The following is a 26,781-nucleotide window of genomic DNA, read 5'->3' on the forward strand; positions in this document are numbered from 1 at the left end:
CAGTCGTGGCGTTTCTTTACTCTGAGATGAGAAGCCCGTGTCAAGAAAAATGTACCCACCCTATCAGCTGCAGCTCAAAGGCAACGCACCCGCGCATCTTCTGCCAATAAAACCGTAGTAGTACCTCCCTATCCTTAACTTGCTGGGTGGATTACACTTGCTTTCTGTTTCTCAACACTGACCTCCTTCACTGCAGTGGCGTCCGGCACACTCTTTTAATCCAGAAAAAAAGAAAAGGTCAATGGACTGCAGTGGTTGATTCTATTCTGAAACTCGGGTCAGATAGACATTGATACTCATTCTACTCACGGTGCTACACACACTGGTTCAGTGGTGAGTCCAGTATGTTCCCTAAAAACGAAATTGTTTTGTAAAGTATATGGTATTGGCAAACACCAAATCCCATTGAGTTGACTTGCAATCTCGGAATCTCTAATTGTTGGTCCACCACAAGTTTCTGCTTGCAATTTCTTAGAGACACCTTGTACTTTGCAGAATCTGCAGGTGCTGCTAATATGGAAACATACACCACCGACGACGCTCTTACCCTCATCGGGTTTGGAAAGTTCCAAGCACTTGTCCTTGCGTATGCAGGAATGGGTTGGCCTACAGAAGCCATGGAGGTTATGCTATTGTCATTTCTTGGACCAGTGGTGCAGGAAGAGTGGAATGTCTCTCCCCAAGATGAGAGTCTGCTATCCAGTGTTGTGTTTGCTGGCATGCTAATCGGAGCTTGTGCCGGGGGCTTTATTTCCGACAGATACGGAAGAAAGTAAGGATTTGCTCCAGAAAACTCTTTCTGTTTCCATTCACAAGAATTGGCTTCTTAAAACAGGCAGGAATAAGATCGAGTCCTTTTTATTTTCTCACTTGTCCGAGGTGTTGGATCTAATGACTTATGTCCAAATAAACCAATTCAATTTTGACAATTGTGATTGGTATCAGTTCACTGAGTCAATAAACCAATGAGTCATTTCAGTTAGTGACCTCATGTACTGAGTCAGCACAGATTAAAAAAGTAAAAGACAAACAATTTGTTCTTCTCTTTTGTCTAGTTCCCACCTCTTTATCTTCCCTCTTCTCTACCTGTAAAATAATAAAACCTGAGTGGGATGCCTCATAAGCGGACAGCTTTGCATAAACACTTCGATAACCCCCAGCACCACTAAACAGTGTTTTTTACCTTCACAAAGTTGAGAGGATATTAAATAACTGGTTTGATGATTCTTAGTAGAGGGTCTAGTTTGTATGATTATATCCTGTATTTTACAATGATTCTTTTCTATGTTTAATTTTCTATATGCCAAGCATACATGAAACAAAACCTTGTATTTTTTTTTTCAGGACTGTTCTATTGCTTTCAACTCTGCTTACTAGTGGAATGGGTTTTCTAAGTGCTTTATCTCCTAACTACTTGTGCTTGCTGGTTCTTCGGTTTTTTGTCGGCATAGGAGTGGGCAGTGGGCATGTATTTACATCGTGGTTCTTGGAGTTTGTTCCAGCAGGAAATCGTGACACTTGGATGGTTATTTTTTCCTTTTTCTGGACTATTGGCACAGTCTTGGAGGCTTCACTTGCATGGGTATGGCATTTGTTCCTTCACTACAACTCATTGTTTTCCCTTTTTCATTCCATGGTTTTCTTACAGGTAATACTGTACATATAATCTATTCTGAAAGGAACGCAACTAGTTAATTTCAGAGATAATACATTATGCATAACTGTGAGGGACTTGCTTTCCTTAATTCTGTGTAGGAATTTGTTGAAGCAGGGCTCTGAAACCAGAATTTTTTTGGAATGCTCTGTGTCATGTGTAACATTGATTTTTCTTCAGGTGTAGTGTATTTGTGACTGTTGACAACCGGATTTATCAGTTGTCCGTTTGTACTACTGTCATTATTTCTGTAGCAATGCTTAAGATATCTCAATGTGTGATGCCTACCTGATGATCGTACTTTTACCTAACCATCTGAACTCTGACTTTTCTGTATCTGATCAAAATGTCTGGAATTCAGCAAGTTAGGTTTGGGTTTGGTACACATCTGACTTGTACGTGTACAAGTTTTCACATCGAAATTTGCTCATTTTTATTTGCATTGCAGGCTGTACTATCAGCATTAAGTTGGAGGTGGTTGCTGGCATTGACCGCCCTTCCATGCTTCCTCTTGCTGGAACCAGCTCCTCTAACTTAGGAATGACTACGTCTTGGGACGTACTTGTGCCCGATGCCCTTCGTTTCTGATCGAGCGGCAGGAAGCAAACAACCAATCCAGCGGCAGGAAACAAGCAGGAAGGCACAGATGCATCGGCCCATGTAAACGATGTGGCCCAGGTAGCATCGAGAAGCACTCCTGAGAAAAAAGAAAGAAAATAAAACGGAGGCACTCCAGATCTCGCCGGCTCGCCGCCCACGCCCTCGGAAAAGATCGTCGCCGGCCGATTGTTTTCGCTCGCCACCTCCTTCGGCTAGGTGAGCAGGCCCCTGAGACAGCGACCTCTACTGACGTCGCTGGCTCCCACGTCATCCTTCCTATTCCTCGACCCCGCGAAAGACACGTGCTTCAAGATAGCCGTCGGCCGATTGTTGCTGGTCGCCGCCTCCCTCGGCGTAGCTGTGCTGGCGCAGGTGAGCAGCCCCTAAGAAAGCGAGGGGCAACGGAGGAAGGGTGGCCGCTACCGCCAAGCCTACGGCACCATGGAACGAGGGGCACCACACACAGCTCTGGACGAGGGCAACAGCGGCAGGTTGAGAAGACAAGGTTCAGAGTAGCAGTAGACAGATAGTTGAGAATTAAAAATGTAAAATGATGTGAATTAAGATTATAGCTCTGTATTGGTTGTGATGATGGAATGTTTGTCAATTTGAGTGCCTGAACCTTGTCATTTTGAAACTTCAGTGCTTTTTTGGTAATTGTGTCGATTTGAAATCTCTGAATGCAAAAGAGTTTCAGATTTTGTACTCAAATACTATCAATGAGGCTTGCAGAGTGGCAACAGAAAGCTGAACATATATAGCAGGTCACTTCTATGTGGCAAATATATGACCGTCAATTCAACTAGTGCAAATATATACATAACTAGAGTTTTTTCAGAGTAGCACATTACTAATATGTGGCAAAAGGAAGTTGTATATACATCTTCATGCCCCCAAATGACTAATATATGGCAGGTCACTTATATGCTCCAAACTTCAGTGTTGTGATCTTTTATCTAAGAACTCTGAAGGGCAGAATATGTACCAGTTCTACTACAGTGCTCATTTGCAACATAGCAAAAGAAAGCTAAGTTATATGTACAGAACTAGAGTTTTTGCATTCATGATAATTGCCAAATAGCAAAAAAAAAGCCAAGTTTGCCCACCTGGGAGCATATCATCTAGCACCAGATTTGTGGCAAAAGAAACCTAAACATTTATGTCCACCTGGGAGCGTCCCCAATGTTACATACAGTTCTCATACTTGAAAATACTAACGGCTCTTCATAACAACATCACCAGAACCTAGATAGAAGGTCATTGGTCATTGGTCCCTGTAAGTTAAATGAAAAAGTAAGTTCTTTTAAAAAGAAAATATTATCTCAAGATTTGTAAAGTAGCTATATTATGAGCATATTACCGTCAACATTTGAGTGAAGCTAACTTGTGCCTGTGCTTGTGTACCACCCGAATTGGAAGCTTCAGAAAAAAATGGACAGAATGCACCTTGTGCTTGTGCTTGTGCTCCACCACTAACTGCCTCTTGTTCATGTACAACATCATTATTACCTGCTTCGCCAAACTGAGATGTAGCTTTGTTTTCTCTTCTTTTTCTAGCCTTGTGCTTCCTCGAGCTAGGTTCTTTTTCGTTTTGAACTTTTTGTTTGGACATCCCTTTTCTTTAGGCTAGCATTAATCAACGATGTCAAGTGTGCTGTACTTGAATCCTGAACCGTGCTTGTACTTGTATTGACCTGATAAGTGCTTGTACTTGTATTGACCTTTTCTGCAATTTGCTTACCAAGGATGTCAAGTGTGTTGTCCACTAACATTGTGCACTCAGGAGAGTTAGCTGCTTGGTGTGCCAAATTGAGAAATTTGTGGGACATATATTTCAACCGAAGCATAGCATCCATATTAGGATTTTCAATTATGTTTCTCCCTTGGTTGTCTTGTACAGTTATAGTCCGTGCTTCCCGTGTCCAACGCTTTAACACATATTGTGGTGGTAGTGACTTGATATTCATCAAATCAAGAACCTTAAGAGCATGGCTACACAATATCCCAATTCTATCAAACTGCCTATAGCTGCATGCAACTGTTTCCTTCAAAGGATCACCGATAACTTTATATTCCTCCTCATGTAAAATCCCCTACTAGATATTCATTAGTACCATCCAGTGCTTTGGTGCAAGCGGCCAAGGATCTTTCATATTCACCTTGAAAAGCTCCAAATATAATAGGCGTGTACAACTTGCTAGCCTGCACCAACATAGGTGGCGGCCTCATCATACATATTTTAGGCATTTTTTTCCTTGAATCAAATTCTGAATTTAGTTCATTATTTCTTTTCCCTTGCAGCACCCTTTCAAAATGTTTAAAGAACCGGATGATATCAAAATCTGATTTGAAATAGATTTTCAAGTCATTGTTTAGACTCTCACTAAGTTGTGTACTTCTCATTCCTAATGTGAAGACGTCCTTCATATAACATTCAGCCCATTTTTCTTTCAACTTGTAAATACTGTCTAACCAAGTTTGCTTGCTCACCTTTTGCCTTATGAGTTTAAATTTTTGTTCAAATTCTACAATGTCTTCATACTCAAACATGCATGCACTAAAATCTGACAGAACACTTGTTTCCCCATTCTCCTCCTTTTTCTCCTCCTTTTTCTTCTTCTTTTTCTTCTCTTGACTCTTCTCCTTTCTATTCTCTTTGTTCTCCTCTTCATTATCCTCTTCATGTAGATGTTTGACTGCATTTTGCATGATGTGAAAGGTGCATAATCCATGCCATGTTTCTGTAAACACTTGAGAAACTGCCTTCCCCATTGCAGCATCTTGATCTATATAGAATGTTTTAGGTTGCTGTCCATTATGAGATTTTAGAAAGGTCTCAAATATCCACTTGAAAGATTCAAATGTCTCATCATACATGAGAGCAGCCCCAAAAACAACAGTTTCTCTAAAATGATTGAATCCAACAAATACACCAAAAGGCCTACTCTCCTTATTTGTTCCAAAAGTAGTGTCAAAACTAACGACATCACCAAAATGTGCATAGTCCATGATCATTTTAGCATCAGCCCAGAATATATTTGTTATCTGTTCTTCACAATCCATTTGCAATGCATATTGGAATGATATTGGATCCAAATCTGGTGCTATTGCTGCATTGCGCGAGCTATTATCACATAACTTGCTCAGATCAATTCTTCTTCTTTGGTTTGTTTACTATGCAAGTTCCTTTGCTTATTATGGGATAGCATTGCTGACATCGCAACTAAGTGATGTGAATAGAAGCTGTAAATCTGGTCTGATCTTTGATTTGAAGTGCACTAAAACGATGGAAATCTTTTTAAAGACACTTTTATCACTAGTTTAGCAGGTAGAATACAGTAAGTTCTTTTAATCTCAAACACACCCCCCCCCCCCCCCCCCCCCCACACACACACACACACACTTGTTGTGACTGGCTATGGAACATCCCATTTAATTCATGGTTTCGCTTCTCTACCAGAGATTCCAGGCTTAATTTTGTCGGCTTTGCTTGTTGATTGGTTTGGCCGGAAGGCTACTATGTGGAGCCTGATGTTTGCATGCTGTGCTTTCCTTGGGCTCTCGTACTTCATCATAATGAGTTGCTAACAACTACTCTTCTATTCGGAGCTCGTGCTTGTGGCACCGGTACCACAACGATTTTATGTCTATATGCCCCAGAGGTTCGTTTTAACTTTCTTATGGTAAAGAGTATTTAACATAGGGGGCTGCTATTTCTCACGTGCCTGAAATTTAAGTTTTTTTCAGGAAATGAACAGTATCCATTAGATCTTAATCTAACCATCCAGGAAACCAGCAGTCCAGCACTATACATGTTCTTTCTCTTCCTCTCTTGATCTCTCTTGGTCCTTGATTTCAGGCGTCTGGACTATAGGAAACGTGTTTAATATAAGTTCATTTTGTTTTCATAAATTATTCATTGATATTATATGTTCACACGGCCATCCTATTCAACCTGAAGCCTTGAAGATCCATCATTCAAGGTTTCCTTGTATAAATCATTACGTCGGCATGTAGGTGTAGTTAGATCTCATTATCTTGTGGATTGAAGACTACAAATAGAACATACTTTGATACAGCTTTACCATTGTTATAGACAGGTCCTACTAGAACTCACAGCAGAGTGTTTTAAGTGAGTTAATTCTGCCCTTCTCTTTCTAGGTGTATCCGACATCTGTTCGCTCAACGGGGGTCGGAATCGCAACCGCCATTGGTAAGATCGGCGGGGTTATTTGCACACTCGTCGCAGTTCGCATTCTGCGGAACTGCCACCAGATGGAAGCAGTGCTGGTGTTTGAGCTGGTGCTGTTCCTCGCCGGAGTTGCCTGCATTCTCTTCCCTGTAGAGACCAAGGGCCGAGAAATGGACTGAAGGACACATGGTGTAAACTCAGTACACTTGGGGCATCCAGATGGGCTTGTGGGTTCATCGTAGTTGTGTATAGACACAACTATATCCGCGACAAGTTTAGCGGATATGCAAAGAAGTATAAAGAGAAGTTATAATCATTACGAAAAAGAACTAGCAATGAGTAGTATTTGTAATAGCATTGTTCTTATCAAACCTCATCATCAGGTAAATAAATTAATGAAGTTATAAACATGTGGTGGGCAGTGATTATAGCGAGGATATTCTCGTGGTGCTGGATATGCCCAACATCAATTCGTTGGGGCCTTGGGGGGTAACACGACCTAAACGCGTGCCTCCAATATCTATCACTTAGTATATCAAATAGTGGTACCGAGTACTACATGGTACTAAGGCGTCCCCAATGGCCCAATCTCCATCAACATGGTATGATGAGATACAATACAAGATTGTCGTCTTTCTAAATTCGCTTTCAGTTGAAACAAACAAATAAATGCACTTGATTAGGAAGAAAGCTATATATGAAAGGGATGGATTATGATATAATTAACCTAGTAATTTGCACTATGTATGGTTTGGTTTTGTTTTAATTTAAATGTATGATAGGATAGGAGTATGCTGAAAGCAACATCTGATCTAATAAGTAGAAGAAAACGAAAAAGAGGTAGCAAAATTATATTGGACATGCTCTGGACCTGGCAAAATTGGCAGTAGTAATAAAAGTATATAATACTGACCGTACGTGAAAATACCAAAGTCTTGGCTTATAAGCTATATTTTTTTACCCAACGAACAGTATTTTTCTCTCACAATAAATTAGTAAATTGTACTTTCAGTCATGACTTATCAGTCAAACGAACAGAGCATAAATTGTTTACCTGTCACGTACTAATCATTAGTAGTACTCCGTACATACCAATCAGGTGAAGCTGGTGGTCTCCTGCATACGTAGACTATGCAGAACGTGTCACGCGTGGTGTAATAACGATCCATTAGGTCCAAGTCAGGTCAAGCTTCTAGTCTAAGAGCAAGAATAATAAGAAACCGTGAAATTTCCACATGTCATAGTCACGTCGGAATAGTCCAAACTACACTTACGTCCCGGGACAATAGGATTGATTTTACCCCAGGCAGTCGCCACCTTGCAATGGCTGGTACGAATTTTTCCATATCTGTATATTTCCTTAACACATTGCAGGCAGTGACTCACTTACACGGACATAAGCACATGATCCTCCCAGCCTTCCAAATTATAAGTTATTTTAATTTTTTTTAAGAGTTAAAACATCTCAAGTTTGACCAGAATTAAAAAAAAATTACAATGATTTATGACATCAAATATGTTTTCTATGAAAATATAATTAATGAAGAATTTAATGATATTTATTTGGTATCATAAATGTTATCATTGTGTTATATAAATTTAGTCAAACTTTAGATGTTTTGACTCTCCAATAAAATTATAATGACTTATAATTTAGAACGGAGAGAGTATTATCTAATGAGCACTTTGGAGAGTTTTAACCATAATGAAGTTGACGAAATCGTTACAGACATCTCCTTGCCATTGAAAAAAAATATTATCTTCAAAATTTAAAATAAATTTAAGATTACGTGAGTATTGATACCAAAGTTAAAGAATTACCTTTTGGTGGGCAGTTGAAGCGCTAAGATCCTACTCAGTTGATAAAACATCTCGAAGAGCCTTTCTAAAATTTACTCTCTAAATCATAATTTGGAGAGTTAAATCTTTGTACCATCCAATAGTTTTTCTATATGTTGTGCACAAAGTCATTCTCGCTCTCTATCTCTGCGAGAAACCCTTAATAAAGGATGTCTTTTGAAGATCTAATTAAAGAGGTTGTTGGAGGATATTTTTTTCACTAAAATCTTCATTCCTATAAATTAGGAAGGATACAAAGATTTTTTTTAGTTTCTCTTAGCTCCCAAGTGTGTATAATATAGAAGAGGAACTGAAAAAGAAACACATTATTTCATGTACCTACCGCGATAACAAAATTATGGATAATCCTAGCGCCCGAATGTTCGGCGCGCGAGATGTGTCTGGACGCCGGGCCCTTCCCACCGCGCCTTCCCAAACCCGCCCGTTCCCCGTGGGAATAGAACGCCACTCCCTGCTTCCCAAAACCGCTCGCCCCGTCGTGGGAATAGAATGGAACCTGACCGCACCCCGCATCACCATGTTCCCCCACCGTGCCCCCTGTTGTAACACCCCGTGTCCAAAATCTACTTATATGGCCTAGCTCCGCACGTGGAACGGGCATGCATACGTGTAACACCTCTCTTATACTTTCGCCCTCGCTTCGTGTAAAAGGGTTAATCCGAAGGTGCTACGTTTGGAACGACAAGACTTATAAGCTGGCCCTCACCTCCTAGACTTCTAAGGTGGTACTAAACCTCCAACAACTCCACATGTGTCACTTGGGCTACATGGGCCAACTTCACAACTACTACTGACTACAAATGGGTTGGGGTGTTAAATTCACCCCATGGGCTGAGGTGTTACATTCACCCCCTTAAGGGCTGACGCCCTCGCCAGCTCACTGTAGATGTACAGGATCACCCCTTGGTACACCCCTCCATGGCCACATGCAGCAAGGGTTGGGTTGAGCTCCGAATACCATCTGTAACACCCGTGTCCAAAACAACTCCACATGTGCCACTTGGGCTATATAGACCAACTTCACAACTACTATAGGCTACAAATAGGCTGAGGTGTTACACCCATCCTCAAAGAGCACGAAAACACTTCGAGTGCAACATTGCAAACATATGGAAAAACTATATAGTACAACATCAGAATATAAATACTGCAACAATAAAAAAAAATGTACTGCAACTTTGAAAAACATGTACTACAACATCTAAATGTGCTGCAAAATCAAAAAACATATACCGCAACATCGAAAAAATAAGTAATGCAACATCGGAAAATATGTACTGCAACATCAAAAAAATATGTGCTACAACATCAAAAATTATATACTGTAACATCAAAACTATGTGCTGCAACATAAAAAAAAATATGTACTACAATATCAAAAAAACAACCATGAAACATGAAAAATGGGACCATTCAGGGAAACATATGTTGCAACAACCCAAAAATCACATTACAACGTTCGAAAATCATCTGTTGCAACATAAAAAAAGACATTACAACCTGGAGAAAACAACAAAAAGACGTACGAAAACAGCAAGGAGTTGAGTTCGAGGTACGGGCTGCTTCAGCCCTGGCCCATCACCTCCGACCTCGCCGAAGGGAGGAGGGAAGGACCCCAGAGCTCGCCGGAACCCTAGTCACCACCGCATCCCTCAGATTCGGAGGAGGAGGATGGCTCAGATCCATAGAAAGACCACCAACCTCATTGGAGCCGTCGCCGTTGTCCTCGTCTCCGGTGTGAGGCACGGGAGCTAAGTCACTGGGCAGCGCGGAGTCGCATGGAGCTCGGGGAGGGGGAGGGAGCACCGACGGGCGGGCGCGACAACGAGGTGGCGCGTGGCGCGCGGCGTTTCCCAGCTAGCAGGCGGGCGCGATAGTAGAACGGAGAGGGCACGCAAGCGCTGCGGGACTCGGGAGTGAGCGATCGAGAGGATAAGGACCGGGAGCGGCGTGCAACAAAAGGGTGGGTTGGTTCGGCGCGGGTGCGTCCGTTCCGTCCGAACGCCCGCCGTATATCATTATCAAAAATTTATTTGAAAATAACTCTTCTCCATTTCAAATTATAAGTTATTTTAGCTTTTCTATACACATAACTTGCTAAAGATAATCTTTTTAATTAAAAAATTACAATCTCACGTAGAGAAAAAAGAGTGCTCCCTATGTCATTATCCTTTTTGTTGCTTTACCGTAACTACTCCTTAAAATCGTGTTTGGATCTACCAACAAACTCCCGTACAAGACAAAACTAGAAAATACGGATTAGTAAAAAAAGGGTCCACGTCATTTTTTTATGCAGGGTCCACGTCATTTTTTTTTATGCAGGGTCCACGTCATTTTTAATAGAATACGTGCGTGAGTTTTATTTCCAATTTTTTTTTGCACGCATACTTTAAAAGGGATGTTGGTCAGGGGCAGATTCTATTTAATAAGAGGGCTGGACATAAAGATATAAAAGTCCCGTGGAGATGGGAAATCGTCGCGTGCAGACGTGACGCGAGGAGCGCGGCGTGGACCCCAGCTACCGCCTGGCGCACGACGGTACCACACGGGTATTTGTTGGTCTCCTCCATTCGTTGAGTGTGCGCGCGGCGCGACGCCATTGTCTTCCCTCTCCCCGTCGTCCTCTTCCCTGCAATTGCGCATTTGATCCCCTCCCCCAACAAACCCCCCTCTCTCCCCTCGCATCGCATCCCTGGAAGGAAGGAAGGAACCCCGGCGCCGACACGACACCGGCGTGCCTGCCACGGAAATTAGCCGGCTCCCTCCCCCACGTCCGCCGGCGGCGGCGGCCGAGCAACGGTTCGTTCCTTCACCCGCTCTCCGATCCTGCCCTCCGTCCCCCCCGCCGTCCAGTGCTCGTCGATCGCCCACCCCGTTTGCTTCTGAGATTACGAGGTATCTACGTATTTAGTATCATTACGGATGACATCTTGCACGGCTTATGCCGGTTTCAGCTTTCGGCTTTATCTATTTTGCGTAAATTAAGGTACTGTAGCGTGAAATCATTTGATAAGCTAGGGTTAAAATGAACTAGAAGCAAAAAAAAAACCAGTTTTTTCTGGCTTACCGTCTTTGGCTTTACACTGCGTCATTAACCCATGACATAGGGCTTTTTATACCACTCAGGTCGTAACGATGATAAATATGTAAATAATACCTCGTCGTCGGGGGATTATTTTTTTACTGTTCTTGATACGGACCTCATGTTTATTCTATCTACCCGCTTTTACACTTTCCGGGGTTACGTTGCGTCAAGGAGCAGAAATTTTTTGGGAGGAAAAGAAGAAGAAGCTGCGTTAGCACTAGCAGGGTCTGGCTGCTTTTTCATACTCCGTCGATCAACCGATCTCTGTTTTTTTTTTATTAGTTGGCCATGGAAATCCTTAATCCAATCGACTACTTGAAACTTAAATTCATGGCTAGGATATTCCTTTCCGTGCCGTGCATCCCTTGTGCCCTGTTCACTGTCCAGTTAGAAACTTACAGGTCAGTTTCCAAAAAGGAAAATGAAAATGAAAAAAAAAAACCTGCAAACAGTATAGCTCTGGGCCGTTCGTGCTTCACATCCTAATCTGACAGAATGACTTCTCTGGATCCGCAGGTGATGGCTCCCAACATGGAGACATATACCACAGATGACGCACTCTCCATGATGGGGTTTGGGAAATTCCAAGCGCTTGTTCTGATCTACGCTGGGATGGGCTGGGTCGCAGAAGCCATGGAGCTCATGCTCTTGTCGTTTCTTGGGCCGTTCATACGAGAGGAGTGGAACGTCTCCCCGGAGAACGAGAGCCTCCTTTCAAGTGTTGTCTTTGCTGGCATGCTGTTAGGTGCCTGTGCTTGGGGCTTTGTTTCCGACAAATATGGACGGAGGTAAGGTTTCCTCGTACAAGCGCAAGAGCTCTCATGATTTGGTTGTCAACTGATCCTTCCTGACCTTGAGTTTATCTTAACCTCAAATTAACCATATCAATTCTTAGGTTCAATCTACATGTGTCCGTATATGTGCTAATGGGATATTCTTTTTTATAGATTTTTGAAGCATAAAGTCATATATGCTTAGTATGATGTGATTATAACTGCAACTGCTTACCAAATTACAACCTCAATACTGAATAATGCACTTCAGTAAGAAGCCACCAGCACCATTTAAACCTAATGGTAAATTTGACACAAAAATGAAGGAATCTGCAATGTTTTTTATAGGGTAAATTCTAATTTACCATCATCTACTTTCATGCAGTACATATTTGACCTTTTTACTACAAAAGCAGCTATTTACCTTCTCAAATTTGAGAACCAGTGCAATTTTCATCTTTACAGCGGTATTGGTAGTGGTTTGCTCATGGCATCCGGCTGGGCTAGATTTGCTTCGTCGGCAAACTAACTAGCCATGTCAGCAAGCTACCTCATACAATGATTCACAAGGATTACAGGGTAAAAGCATAGATAATTTTCCTTCATGTCTCGTATGTGCTCTCTCTACTTTTCCTATATCTGAATGCTAAGAGGGATCCACAGCAACATTGCAATACTACTTTCAGAATTATATTGAAGAGTTAGATGTATAATGCTTTGGCTTGGAAAATGGGTATTAAAAAACTGCTTTTCTAGAGGATCTAATCAGGACTTTCATGAAACTAGAAAGGGGCAAGTTGGATATTTTCTAGTCTTTGTATGCCATTCCTTGCTCTGTTTCAAGCATAAATGAGATAAAACTTACATTTCCCCTATTTCAGGACTGGTTTAATCTTTTCAACTCTGTTTACTAGTGGAATGGGTTTTCTAAGTGCTTTATCTCCTAACTACTTATGCTTGGTGGCTCTTCGGTTTCTCGTTGGAGTAGGAGTGGGAGGCAGCCATGTGTTTATATCTTGGTTTTTGGAATTTGTTCCTGCACAAAACCGTGGCACTTGGATGGTTATTTTCTCCCTTTTCTGGACTCTCGGCACAATCTTGGAAGCTTCACTTGCATGGGTAATGATATTTTTTGTTTCTTTTAGATGCAATCCTTAGCATGCTAAATTATTCCCAATCACATGAGCATGCTGTTTACAAAAATAAAATCCGAATGAAGAGTAAACTATAGTTATAGTGCCTATATAGAACCAGAAAGAACCTCGAGTACACTTTCTGTAGAATATGGTGGAATATGATTCAAGCATGTTTCTGTAACCATGTGCCTGTGCCAGAATGCTTCATGTCGAGCACATATGTCATTTGCATGTACCTCGTGTATGCTGATAATATTTTTTATTCTGTTACAATTTGTGATGCCATAATGTGGGCAATCTGAATTCTTGAACTTTCTGCAATAAGTTAAAATAACTGAAATGCAGTAAATTTTAAATTTGGTAATCAGTTTAATGATGCTTCTTGCTTACATTTTATTGGTTACTTTCTTTTCTGTTAGTTTTTAGTAATTTATATTTATATTTGTTGCTGTAGGTCGTATTACCAGCATTGAATTGGAGGTGGCTGCTAGTATTCACCGCCCTTCCATGCTTCCTTTCTTTGGAGTAACACCTGAGTCTCCGCGCTACCTTTGTGCACAAAATAGAATGTCCGATGCCACTGCTGTCCTGGAGAGAATGGCCAATGCAAACCAATCAGCTCTTCCTCCAGGAATTCTCACATACAATAGACAAACAAAATTTGACCACGACGCTCTTGCTTCTGAGAGTGAATGTCTTCTTCCTGTTAGAGAGAAGGAATGCACAGTTGACAATGCCAAGAGCTCCGAATCTAGCAGTCTTGCTGCATTGCGCATACTATTATCGCGCAAACTGCTCAGATCAACTCTTCTTCTTTGGTTTGTTTTCTATGCAAATTCCTTTGCTTATTACGGGTTAGTATTGCTGACATCACAGTTGAGTGATGCAAATAAAAGCTGTGCATCTGGTGTGAATGTTGGCCTGAATCAAAAGGTTACCAATCTTTACAAAGACACTTTCATCACTAGTTTAGCAGGTATCATATGATAACTCCCTTATTTTCTTTTTGCCTCCTGTTATGTCTCACTGGAATATCACACTAACTCGTGGTTTCAATCTCTACAGAAATCCCAGGTTTATTTTTGTCTGCTGTTCTTGTTGATTGGTTTGGTCGAAAAGCTTCGATGTGGTCTATGATGTTCGCATGCTGTGCTTTCCTTGGACCACTTGTACTTCAACAGAATGAGCTGTTGACAACTATTCTTCTATTTGGTGCCCGTGCGTGTGCCATGGGGAGCTTTACAGTTTTGTGTCTTTATGCTCCAGAGGTTTGTATCAGTGTCATATGGTGTATAATATTAGTTAAACCATGTTTAAATAATCTGTAAAACTGCTATCAATTAAGAATCATAGAACAGGGCTCAATACCAGAGTATCCCACGTCCATTTGGATCTACTATGCGCTCTCCTTTACTAATCGACTTTTATTTGTGCCTGTGGTTCTTTAGACTCTAAACATGATTTGCTAGTTTTGGTGGTCAAGTTGTGGAACTTATTTCCTTGCAGTTGCAGCAGATTATGCCTTGGCAGCTAATTCCCTTCTTTCTTTTCATAGGTATATCCAACATTTGTCCGCTCAACCGGTGCAGGAATTGCAACTGCCGTTGGTAGAATTGGCGGGGTTGTTTGCCCTCTTGTTGCTGTCGCTATGCTGCGGAGCTGCCACCAGATGGAAGCACTCATTGTGTTTGAGGTGATATTATGCCTTGCTGCAGTTGCCTGCATGTTCTTCCCTGTAGAGACCAAGGGCCGTGGAATGGATTGATTTTGTAGTATCAGACTTCGGCATTCAGATGAGCTTGTAGTTCATCACTGTTCAAAATTTCTACCATCATTATGTGTACAGAGAATACAAATGTAACGTGATGTTTGATGTGTATAATGAGCTGGATAGTTCTTCAAAATATATGCATGACTTTCCAAACTTGTTAGACACTTCCCCGTGGATTTTATACTGTCAAAACATTGAGAGGCAGGTTTAGGAACCGAGTTATCTTCTTCTATCAGCATTTCTTGCAAGCTAGAACCTTTTTGTCCTATAAATACACGAGTTTTGCAGGTACTCCAGATCATTATCTAATATGTATTAACGTCTGTGGATGAGTCCACAAGAAGTTTAATTCTTCTTGAGGTCAAGTATACTGAAGTACTAAATCTGTTCCAAATTATAATTCGTTGAACTTTTTTGACCCTAAGTTTGACCACTCGTCTTATTCAAAAAATTGTGCACAATATCACTTCTTTTGTTGTGGCTTGCTTTATATTAACAAAAGTTCTTCAAGAATAACTTAAATTTGACGATGCTTGCACAAATTTTTTGAATAAGACGAGTGGTCAAACTTGGGGTCAAAAAAAAAAAGTCAAAACGAATTATAATTTGTAACGGAAGGAGTAGTAGAATTGAGTTTCTAAATATGTTACTGCTCAAATCTCAACTGGAACTGTTCTTTTATGCCAAGGATGCAATTGGGATATCCATTCAGCTATAAGGCTTATCCTTGTAAATGTCAGATGAGGTCCCAAATATGCCATTGAAAATGATCATCTCAAGCACAACTCAGCAATGCGTATAGGGGTAGTAGATCCATTCATTTAGTTGCAGATGACGGACCATTGATGGCGAAACGCCAAGACAGCTCATCATTGCTTATAGGGGTAGGATGTATATGCGTGATGTACATGAGTAATGTTAAGGAAAATGACTGGAAATGGCAGCGGTGAAGTTTGGTCACAAACTTATAGTAAACTGAATTGACTACTCTGCTAAATTTAAGCATTCATTCTTTCTTTTTAACGAAATAAGCATTCATTCGTTCCAAACGTATGTAGTTCAACCCCACGAGCTGTGGAAGTATATACATACTGACCTTATAGAACTAGGTGACGAAAGGTCAAGCACATTTAGTGGAACTATTAGGCTTCGGCCTCTCAAGATAATGCAACTATATTTCTATATGGTAGAGGTGCTAAAACAAGTTCCTTCAACTCTTCGTCAGAACAAACGCAGGCAAAATCATCTTCCAGGATCCAGGGTACCCGAAGGGATCAGCTAGACTGAAAAAAGAAACTGTATAGTCAATTGAGTTTTGCAAACAAAAACATTAGAGAAGAAAAGAAGACAACAAATGCGTACCTCAGGTGCCATATGCTGACGGACTCTGTTTAGTGGGGCTCACTATCAGCATCACCAGTTAGGGAAGGGAAGGAAGGGATGGACTTCAAAACCAGTTTTCTGCTGCTGCTACCGATTGGGGACAATGCCGTACCAATGTGCAGGGGGGCAACCCTCTTCTTGTTTGGTGAAACAACCTTGACACTGGTGGTGCAAGATGAACCCACTTCCTGGATATCTGAAAAATCATTCCCGAGAATCATCGCTGCAGCGCGGGTTACGGAAGGTGAGAGCACATCATCTGATTTCATGGGAGACCGAGGGTTGTGCAGTCCAGAAGAGCACCCAGCAGTTGCCGGTGTCAGTTTGGAGCATGTAGATGGAAGTAGGAAGGAAGATCTGAAAGAGAACTCAAAATGTTAAGCGTATGGAGTTTTGTAAGGGACGCAAGAATCATGCTAACATCCATGCACAAGACATACAAACCTGTAAGGCTCAAGCGAAGGTGTTGCGAGTAGATTCTCAGAGGCTGCAAGATCACCAGATTGGCTAATCACATGGTGTTTGTCAAACGCAAGTTTCTCTTCCTTCCCATGACTGCCTTTTGCTTTACCCCCTTTCTTCAGTTTTTCAGTAGTTAACAACAGCACACCTTCAAGGGAAAATAAGAGCATTAAAACCTGGCAACTAAGCATTAAAGCCTGCTCCAAGCATGAGCCTCTATTCAAAGATGATCAAGTGGTATGTAAACACAAATTCAGTGTTACCCTGTTAAGAAATTGCACTCTAACTAATTCAGTGTTAGCCACCCAACTTCAAACCAACTAGCATGTTCTTGTTCATGTTTTGTCAATCATAAGTTTCTAACCAGCTATATATAAAATCCTAGCACAAATGTAAACTAAATTCAGACATGGAACTGAAAAATTCAAGACACAGTTATTGAACTTACACAGCACCTTTTGACCAAAAGCTGTGCTATTTAAAGGAACATGGGGATAAGATGGCAAGCACAAATTTTGGCAAACATTAGTGTACATGTACATTAAACTGAGAAGCATGTAAACTGGTTAATTGCATTTTTCTAAAGAAAACAATATCAAGAATGGATCAAACTCACCCTCTCTTTTTCCAAAAGAGTTCTTACAACTCTCGCATCGGCAACTTATGGAGCACCCTACACCACTCTTATGACACAGAATAACATTATATATTAAATAAACACATGAACGGGTCAATTTATTAACAAAGTTAGATTAAGTCAAGAAAACTAAATTGGCAAGTTAAATGGTACCTGAAAGCACTCGCAGTATTTTTTAAGACAAGAAGACTTCCTGCAATTGCATCCTCTTTTATGTCGAGCGGAAGCAGGAGTGTTGTTAGAATCATCCTACAATGAATGGGATGCCATGAGCAATAGTGAAAGAAAAAAAGAAAAATGCAACTAACAGGATCTGTTCTTCTTAGTTCTTACCCCAAATTCTGAAACAGGCCCACATGTGCGAGTGACTGTTGGAGCAAATGCTAGAGGGTTACGAGATTCAGTCTGCTTGCGAATATGAGAAACTGCTTCCTCATGCATATGATTATTGGAACAGCCTTGACATGAGCAGAATTCTGAACAATAGACTTTAGCAGCGAAACATGCACAATAACTGCACGAGAAATGGCAAAGGATGGTCATAATTTCAAATATTATGAGAAGTCTGCAAAATACGTTTGGTTCTTTCAAAAACACAAAGAGTAAGGGAATCTGCTGACATTGCATTGACTAGTAATTTTATGTTCACCTTTCAGATATTAAGGCATTGCATGTTGAAAGAAACAAGGGAAACAAAATCAATGGAGCTGTTCTCCAGGCAGTATACAATTAAATCAATGCAACAATCAATTTTATTTTTATATGAGTAAGTTTTTTTCCTCGAACATGCAAGAGAGCTGCATATCATTATATTGAGACTTTTTATATGAGGAAGTTGAAACTGCATAGATTAAACAACAGGCATGAAATACATCGAATGTTTAGACATGTCTGAACTTTGAAGGTTGCTTGAAAATCCATCAAGTTTAAGTTTTAATAATTATTACCAGAACAAAATAATAGAATACAAAAGTGCAAACTGACTTTCACTATTGCCAATCTAGGATTGCTCTGCCTACTGCCCTACTCAAAATATAAGCAACAATGCTGTTTGAAACCACAATTATGAATTGGTAGCCTAAAAAAATACTGGTTATGCTGATACAAATAATTTGAGGAAAAACATAATTTCTGCTACATCGCAAGCTGGAAAAAATAGCTTACTCAAATGTCACAAACATATTCTAAATATGACTTAGAAGGAAGCTTGAACCCCCTTATCTTGATGGAGAAATTTTTGTCAATTCCATTGGTCAAACCTCTATCACTCATGTTATAATATTGAAACTATGAGTGAGTATGAGATACTGGTCTGAAAAAGACAGAAAGCTAACAGCACTCTTCAGAAGAACGACTTCTCTCAACCAATTAAACAACCAGAACTCAAAACTAGATGCACCCAACACTAATGGGATAGAACTGTCAGAAGCCCAAATTCTTGAGCTCATCACAAAAACCAGGGTATGACGAACTATATTGCAGTCAAGGCTGACTCTACATGAATCCAACCAAGGAGACGATTTTCAAACAGAATAAGTTATTTCTGTCAATAAAATCTGAGAAGTATTTTAAATAGAAACTTTCTATATCCGTTAAAACAGGCTGATTTCCAGCCAATTTCAATGTGTTTTGGTAGGAAAGACCAACCTAGAAAGTCAGTAGTCTTAAAGCCTTGAACAAATAAGTATCTGCTGCACACAAATCAACCATATGCATGTATTTGTCTTATACCTGAATCATCGGTAGGCCATATCATTTTATGATTACAAGTACTTTTTTTTAACGCAATGATTACAAGTACATTGGAACAGCCCAAATCGAACATTATCATATTGTCTGCTTCAAACGCATTTGATATCCTCACGGATACAGGTAAAGTGTACATGGAAAAATCTGTATATTGCAAGGAACCTTACAGTTTTAAGCATTTTGACTTTTTACAGCTACAATGTCTGCATGATTCACCATCATTGTTTTGTAATTTGCGCCTGCAAAAGGACTCCCAAAAGTCACCATCAATAGAGTAGAATTCTAGATAAAGAGAGCAAGAGAGGCAAATATTAACTAACCTTCTCTTCTTGTGACTTTGTTGGTCAGACTTGTCAGCATTAGGCATGGTTTTCTGAGAAGAGTAATAGTCGACATGAGTGCATACCTCACTGCCATAAAGAGCGGTCTCACTGCCAGAAATTACTGTTGCTGGACTAGTTTGTTCAGGTAGCAGTGGAGGATTAATTGTGAGCGGCATGTTGGATAAATTCAAGGCAACAGTATTCAGATGCAAACCAATACCAGGTTTCACAGGCTTCAGATAGTTATTGCCACATGTACTCGCATGATGAATATTTGAGATATTTTGCACTCTCTTATTAGATGGCCCTACCTTGTCGTTAAAAAGGTTACGCCTATGCGTACCACATTGCTGCTGTGATATGGTCTGCGAGATGAAAACAAATTGTCATGTTTTCTGACAAGAGCATCAAATAGGAAAACAAAACATAAAAGGCACTTCAGTCAAATCAAGGTTTCACACCTACTTCTGTTACAAACTTACAATAGATGCAATTTAGAAGTTTTCAACACTTAAACTGTACAGTCTCTGGCTAGTTAATATAACCAGAATGAAGGTCCAAATTTGGTATCAGAGGATTAATCAAATTACAGGGGAAAAAACACATTCACTATCAATCAGACCTAAATTATATTAGAAAGGAAAGACTAAAATTATTGATGGCATCAAGGGATTCTCCATTACCGTGCCATCAATGGAAACTTTGAATGTGTCAAAATTATAGTCATTTGAAACCAACTGGTTTTGAATAACAGCAGGGAGCATTTCTTGGTCATGATTCGTTGCAACACCTGCTGCTGCATCAGCACAGTAAACATGAGTGTCATCAGCAGCACTCTGGATATAAGATCCAAATGGCTCAACAAAATGTTCTCTTCGTGAATCCTCCAAATTTCCTTGATCCACTGCCAAGACGGATGTGCTAGGTATGATATTATCACCTCTTAATTTCCAACTCCATTGTTGTGCTTCTAAGGCCAGATCTGATATTGATATGACACTATTACCAGTACCACAATGTGTGATCAAGTGGTTTAAACTGCATGGCGCTAAATCATTTCTATCCTGTTTGGCCAGCTCATTCTCCTGAACAATTCTTCCAGAAGTTGATGAGTCCACTTGGTCGAGGCCATTCTGATCAGAGTATGTGCTTGATGGCTTTACCTGTTCCACATCTGCAGTATGATTTGTTTTGCCATCAGTATCTTGTTTCTTGGCATCTCCTAAAGTTTCACTACCAAACGGGGTGAATTGGAGCCATTTACTTGGCCAATTTGTTGCATCCTCAGAAGGACTACAATTTTCTGAAGCAAGTGCTGCAGATCCAGACAGTTCAATGCAGCTAAAAGTCTCCATCTGGTTCCTTTGGCAGTTAGGATTGAGTTCTTCTTGAGAAAGCTTAACATCCCTGGTCAACATGTAAAGATGTGTACTAAGTTTAAATGATAAAAAACACATATTATCGGAAACGATAATAGAAGATTTACCTGATTGTGGATTTAGATTCCTTTCGTGGATTGACTTGGGGCGAGGTGAAGATTGAAGAAAGAGGTGGTAAGTTTGATGACTTGAATAGCTGGACATTTTGTGTTGAACCTAAAGGCTTTGGTGTCGCTATAGGAGATAAACTATTGATGAAATCAAAGATAGGAGAGTGCTGCAAGTGTGAAATCTAATTAGAAACTCAAGACTCAAAAGGAAAAAACATAAGTATGAAATAACTACCTTATAATGTGAGTGTGCAGTAGTCATATGCTCGTATTAAAAATGAAATCACATGAGAACATGTGTATTTGTGCAGGTATATGCAGAGACAACTTACTAATGCTCTAGTATCACTAAATTATTAATTCGTCAGCTACAATGGAGAGGTGAACAAAATTGAGTGTGTAATTTGAAACCACCCATAAGACAAATAAACATTACCATTCATGCAAGTATTTGAACAAGAGCTGCACAAAGGAAGGGAAATATCAGCAAAAGAAAAATCTACACTAAAAGTGGCAGGTATTTCATTTCATTTTGATCTCTGCACAATCCATATTGCTAGTTGATCTAAAAGGTGGCCCTTTCAACATCAAGCACTCACATAAGTACATAACACCTATTTACCCGCATGATTTGCATTTCCAGTAGACAGCAATCATAATCCTTTTCAATATGAAAATTCACAGGAAATGCAGTCAAAACTCTGACAAACTAGATAATAGCCAATACACAGATAGGAGTAGAAGAGCAACAGCTGCAGGACACGGATCTAAACCTTAAGTTTCGAAACAATGTGGTGTGTCAATTAACCGTAGTATCCCCTCCTGAAACAAAACAATTAAACCACTAGGTGGCTCATCCAATTGTGCCCCAAACCTAGAAGAAGTACTTCCTAAGAGCATCGAAACATTGGAAACTGTGAGAAATGCTTTGATTAGCGAGGTGGACCACCAAAATGTAGGCCAATGTCCCCCTCCTTCCATCCCTACATCCATCCACGGAAGGGAAAACGCTAGTTCTGAGACCGGAGATTGGAGAAGCAATAGCCAATCGCCATCCATCGCGGCCCATCCTAAACCCTAACCTCCCCATCAAAGACGAAGCCCAAAACTCGAACCGATGAACCCAGGGAACACAATTGGCCAATACAGATACCAAAAAGTAACCCGGGAAGACGAACTAACCAAAAAAAAAACCCTGCTTGCATTTGTCACTCGTCAGCCGACCCGTAACCTGTTCACACATAATTCTCATCCCAAACCCCGTCACTGCACACCACCGTCGGAAAACATTGAAGTAGAAATTAGGAACCTTTGAGCACTTGTGTCAGACAAAAGCCGCGAACCGCGGCGGGGGCGGCGTGTGAGGAGTAGGAACGGACCTCGTAGAGCGCGATGGCGTCGGATGACGGTCGCCCGGCCGGGGGGCTTTCCGGAGCGTCCATATGCTCCGGCGATGTCGGACTCTGGAGAGATCACCCGCGCCGCCGGTGCCTGCCTGCCGTCGCCTCCTCTCCTATCTCTCCCTGGCTCCTCAATCGCCGCCGCCTCAAAGGCTCAAACGCACGGCCGGTGGGCGGGAATCCTTCCTTTTCAGATGTAGGGCCCGGGAAGTGTACTCGTCTCTGACACGTGTTCGGGTTGACTGGCTCTTCTTCTTTTTGTAGAATTTTTTTTTAAGATGAGAGAGAGGGGTGACCGGGTGCTGCACCGTGGGCTGCCCTCGACCTGGCTATCTTCGGTAAGTTGGGCCCGGCTTCTCGTTTTAAATTGGGCCCAGTATCTTCAGTAATAGGCGCCTAAATTTTACCAGGCCACCAAAACAGAAGAATCCATTTTTTTAGTGCAAAGTGCATACTCGGTCCTTATACTACCTCCGTCAAAAAAAAAAAAAATGCAATTCTCACTTTTCAAGAAGTCAATCAGTTTGAATTTTGACTAAAATTATAAAAAAATACTAACATTACTGATACAAAATTAGTATAATTAGATTAGTCATATAATATATTTTTATAATAAATTTATTTGGAGACATAAATATTAATACTATTTGCTATAAACTTTGTTAAACTTGAGCTACTTTGACCGGTACGGATCCCATAATTACATTCTTTTGTGGACGGAGTAAGTACTTATTGGGGTGTGTCATTCCGGTATGACTAATTAGGTCTGTAATCTCTGTTTTGGTGTCGTTTAAGTATGCACTTTGCTATTTTTAGCACGAAGTAAAGCTCTATTTAGAGTACACACAGGCATCATATAAAATAACAAAATGAAAATAAGATCTGGTATATGCACTAAGCAAATACCTACGAATCCTTGATCATACACATGTTCTCTCTCTTCATTTCTCACTTTTGTTCACCTAGGGTGTCTTTGTCTGCTTCATGGATGGGATGGGACCATCCATGGATATGTATCGTTTGGTTGGGTGGATCACTGGGATAAGTAAATCCATAAATATGGAATATACATCCAGATTTTGGATTTTCTAGGCCGAAAAAAATCTGGCGGACTAACTTATCTATGTCTTCTAATCTTTATCATTAGCAAATAAATTAAGGATTATTAGTATGTTATATTATTACTTAGTAATTATGATGATAGGATTAGTTTTGATAAGTGCTAATAAGTTGATTAGTGCATGTTTGGTGTGCTAATTAGGATATTAGTGGTGCTAATTAATATATTTTTATTTTAAATTAGTGATTTATCATGAGAAAATTAGTATTAGTGCATATATTTATTAGTATGTAATTAGTTGTTATAATTTTTAAATAATAGATATAATTAGTCAACTATTCTCATCCCATCCACTTTCATCGGTCCAATCAAATATGCATCATGAATATTCTTATCCCAATATCCATGGATCGTCGTAACTCATTAACTTCGTCCTCCAACCAAACGCAAACCTTAGTTATTTGGTGATGTGGCTTGGCAACGAGGGCTTTTCCAATAGCGAAGAACCCATGCATTGTCCCATGTGGAATCTCAATGAATCGTCCCAATAACTGAAGCAAGCAAATTACGGATGAGAGAAGAAGAATCGATTCATGTTTGAGAATCGACTCTCGACGAATAAAGAATGAATGAATTTGGCCCATCTTTTTTTGAGGTCAACTTCGGGGGATTAACAAAATCCCCACCTGCAATATATTCCACGGATGCCGGAAGACCGGTGGGTGGAAGGCATGGCCTTGCCTTTGTTACACATGGAGTTTCAGAAAGGAGGGAGGAGTGTAGATTACATGTTCACCAGATTTCTCCATAGCCTAGCTAAAGTTTCCTCTTTCCTGGGAATGCGGCATCTCCAATCCATGATCGTGGCCTTGCAAGCAGAGGTGAGTCTTGTTAAATCCGGCGACAATCCACGGAAGACTACCTCATTCCTATGCTTCCAAATTTCCCAGCACAGTAGAAGAAGCAATGGATTCAGCACCACCTTTGAAATCCTGGGAGGAGGTTGGGTGTTCCAGAGTTCGGAGACCTTGGCGATCCCGGCGGGCGACCAACCGATGTGAACCCAGAAGGTGTGGATGAAATTGCACTCCGACAAAATGTGGTCTGCTGTCTCATCGGCCAAGCCGCACAGCTCACAGCGCGCGTCGTCGAGGATGTGCTTGCGTACTAGCGCCGCCCGGCAGTGGATCCTGTTCTGGATGAGGAGCCAGCCGAAGAACTTCACCCGTGGAGGAGCGAAGTTGCACCAGATGAAGGAGTACGAAGGGCACTGCTGGTCGCCGCGCGTGGAGGCCTTGTAAATGAGACCCGCCAGCAGACGGTGGTCACTGTCTTCGAAGAAGCTGGCACGATCGTCGGGCTCTGAGTTCAGTGCCACCCCTTGCAACATCGCGGACAGTTGGTTGAATTCGTCAGTTGCTTGTGCTGTCAACCTTCGCTGGAACTGGTTGCGCCAATTTGATGCAAGGACGTCGTGCACCGAAGTTGCTCTCCTGTCGAAGTGGCTGAAGAGCGCAGGCAGCATGGCGGCGAGAGGGGCGTCAGTCAGCCAGCGGTCATGCCAGAAGTCGGTGCTCTGGCCATCACCAACGACCACCTGTGTAATCTGTTGGTAGGCGGGGAGGAGATCGCATAGCGCTGCCCAGTGGGTGCCGCATAGGTCGCCACTGAGGTCGGCGAGGTTGATTTGCACCTTGGCCCAGGTCGCCCATGCCGAGCCGGTTGAGTGATGTAGTCGGTGCAGCAGTTTGAGCAGGAGACAGGCGTTCTTCGTGTCGATGCGCTTGATCCCCAGTCCGCCATCCTCTTTGTCCTGGCAGACCTTCTCCCAAGCCATTAAGGACTTGGCGCCTGAGACGTCTCCCGTCCCCGACCAGAGGAACGCCCTCCGCCGAGCGTCCAGGTAGGCAATGACGCCGGGTGGGAGATCCATGGCACCCATGGCATAGGTTGGCAGCCCGTCCAGGACCGCGTTGATGAGTACCACCCTGCCGGCAGTGCTGAGCAGCAAAGCTTTCCAACTCTCTAGGTACCGATCTACCCGGGCGATCAGAGGAGCGAACGCAGACAGAGGCAGCTTGATGTTTGAAAGAGGTAAGCCGAGGTACGTCTGGGGGAACTTGCCTTCTTTGCACTGCAGCAGTTCCATGAACGATTGTAGCTCTGATGGGGTAACATGCATGGGCGTGACAGTGCTCTTGCCGAAGTTGATCTTCAGCCCCGAGCACAAGGAGAAATTGTCCAGTGTCTGCTTCAGCCGCTGCACACTGCCCATCTCCGCCCGGACAAGGATGATTGTGTCGTCTTCGTATTGGAGAACTGGGGCAGCTCCATCTGTAGCCGGGTGTTTGATGCCGGAGTCCAACTTGATCAAGGTCTGGAGGACATCAGCCACCAGTAGGAAGAGGTAAGGGGATAGTGCGTCCCGCTGCCTGAGCCCCTGCTTGCAGGTGATCCATGGCCCTGGGATTCCATTGACGAGGACAGCAGACTTTGACGACTCCAGAAGGTGATGCATCCACTCGCACCACTTTTGAGGGAAGCCGCGGGCGAGCAGGATGCGGAGCAGGGTGGCCCAATTGACCGAATCGAAGGCCTTAGCGAAATCCAACTTGATAACAAGTGCTGGCACCCGGCGCTTGTGGCAGAGCTGCACTAGCTCCGTAGCAAGCACAAAGTTTTCCGAGATGGGGCTCCCCTTGATGAAACCAGTCTGATCTACATCGATCAACCTTGCAATCTGCAGCTGCAATCTGGAAGTTAGGAGTTTGGTTAGGATCTTGACGGGGCAATTCTGTAATGACACCGGGCGGAAGTCTCCCGGTGCTACAGCTGCTTCCTTCTGGGGGATGAGCGCTATGTTGATGCGTTGTAGGTCGACGACGCCGTCGTGGAAGGCGTGCAGGAAGCGCATGATGGCATCCTTGCAGGTGGGCCATGCCGCCTTGTAGAAGCCCGGGCCGACTCCATCGGGACCCGGCGCGCTGTCGGAGGACATCGCCCGGAGCGCCCGGAGCGCCTCGTTCTCAGTGAACGGGGCGACAGCCTCACCGCCTAGGATGCCGGTGTAGTAGTCGGTGAGCGCAGACACCTTGTCGTCGTGCGCGATCAGCGATACGCCGTTCACTTCCAAAGCACGGATCGTGTTCCGGCGTGCCCTGCAAGAGGCCTTGGCGTGGAAGAACTTGGTGTTGGCGTCCCCCTCCC

At 42.1% G+C, this 26,781-nt stretch overlaps 1 protein-coding gene and 2 pseudogenes across 3 annotated transcripts; 2 read left to right on the forward strand and 1 right to left on the reverse strand.

Moving 5' to 3' along the window:
- Nucleotides 1–505: 505 nt before the first annotated feature.
- LOC136536266 (organic cation/carnitine transporter 7-like) lies at nucleotides 506–6,654 on the forward strand (annotated as a pseudogene).
- A 4,184-nt stretch (nucleotides 6,655–10,838) lies between these two features.
- LOC136520561 (organic cation/carnitine transporter 7-like) lies at nucleotides 10,839–15,226 on the forward strand (annotated as a pseudogene).
- An 844-nt stretch (nucleotides 15,227–16,070) lies between these two features.
- LOC136538304 (protein tesmin/TSO1-like CXC 2) lies at nucleotides 16,071–22,756 on the reverse strand. 3 transcript variants are annotated; one of them, XM_066530291.1, is made up of 12 exons: nucleotides 22,494–22,756; nucleotides 21,112–21,281; nucleotides 20,890–21,032; nucleotides 20,309–20,799; nucleotides 19,623–19,990; nucleotides 19,470–19,541; nucleotides 17,887–18,067; nucleotides 17,707–17,802; nucleotides 17,533–17,599; nucleotides 16,899–17,064; nucleotides 16,434–16,811; nucleotides 16,071–16,354 (listed from the first exon to the last, which is right to left on the reverse strand). In XM_066530291.1, the coding sequence occupies exons 1-11, from the start codon at nucleotides 22,554–22,556 to the stop codon at nucleotides 16,463–16,465; spliced, it is 2,166 nt and encodes a 721-aa protein (XP_066386388.1). In that variant the 5' UTR covers nucleotides 22,557–22,756; the 3' UTR covers nucleotides 16,071–16,354; nucleotides 16,434–16,462. The 3 variants fall into 3 exon arrangements, with proteins under 3 accessions (XP_066386388.1, XP_066386389.1, XP_066386387.1); XM_066530292.1 differs by having other exon boundaries at nucleotides 19,623–19,675; nucleotides 19,937–19,990; nucleotides 20,309–21,032; XM_066530290.1 differs by having other exon boundaries at nucleotides 20,309–21,032.
- Nucleotides 22,757–26,781: the final 4,025 nt, after the last annotated feature.

Source organism: Miscanthus floridulus, chromosome 2 (genome assembly GCF_019320115.1).
Source record: "Miscanthus floridulus cultivar M001 chromosome 2, ASM1932011v1, whole genome shotgun sequence".
NCBI classification, from domain to species: Eukaryota; Viridiplantae; Streptophyta; class Magnoliopsida; order Poales; family Poaceae; genus Miscanthus; species Miscanthus floridulus.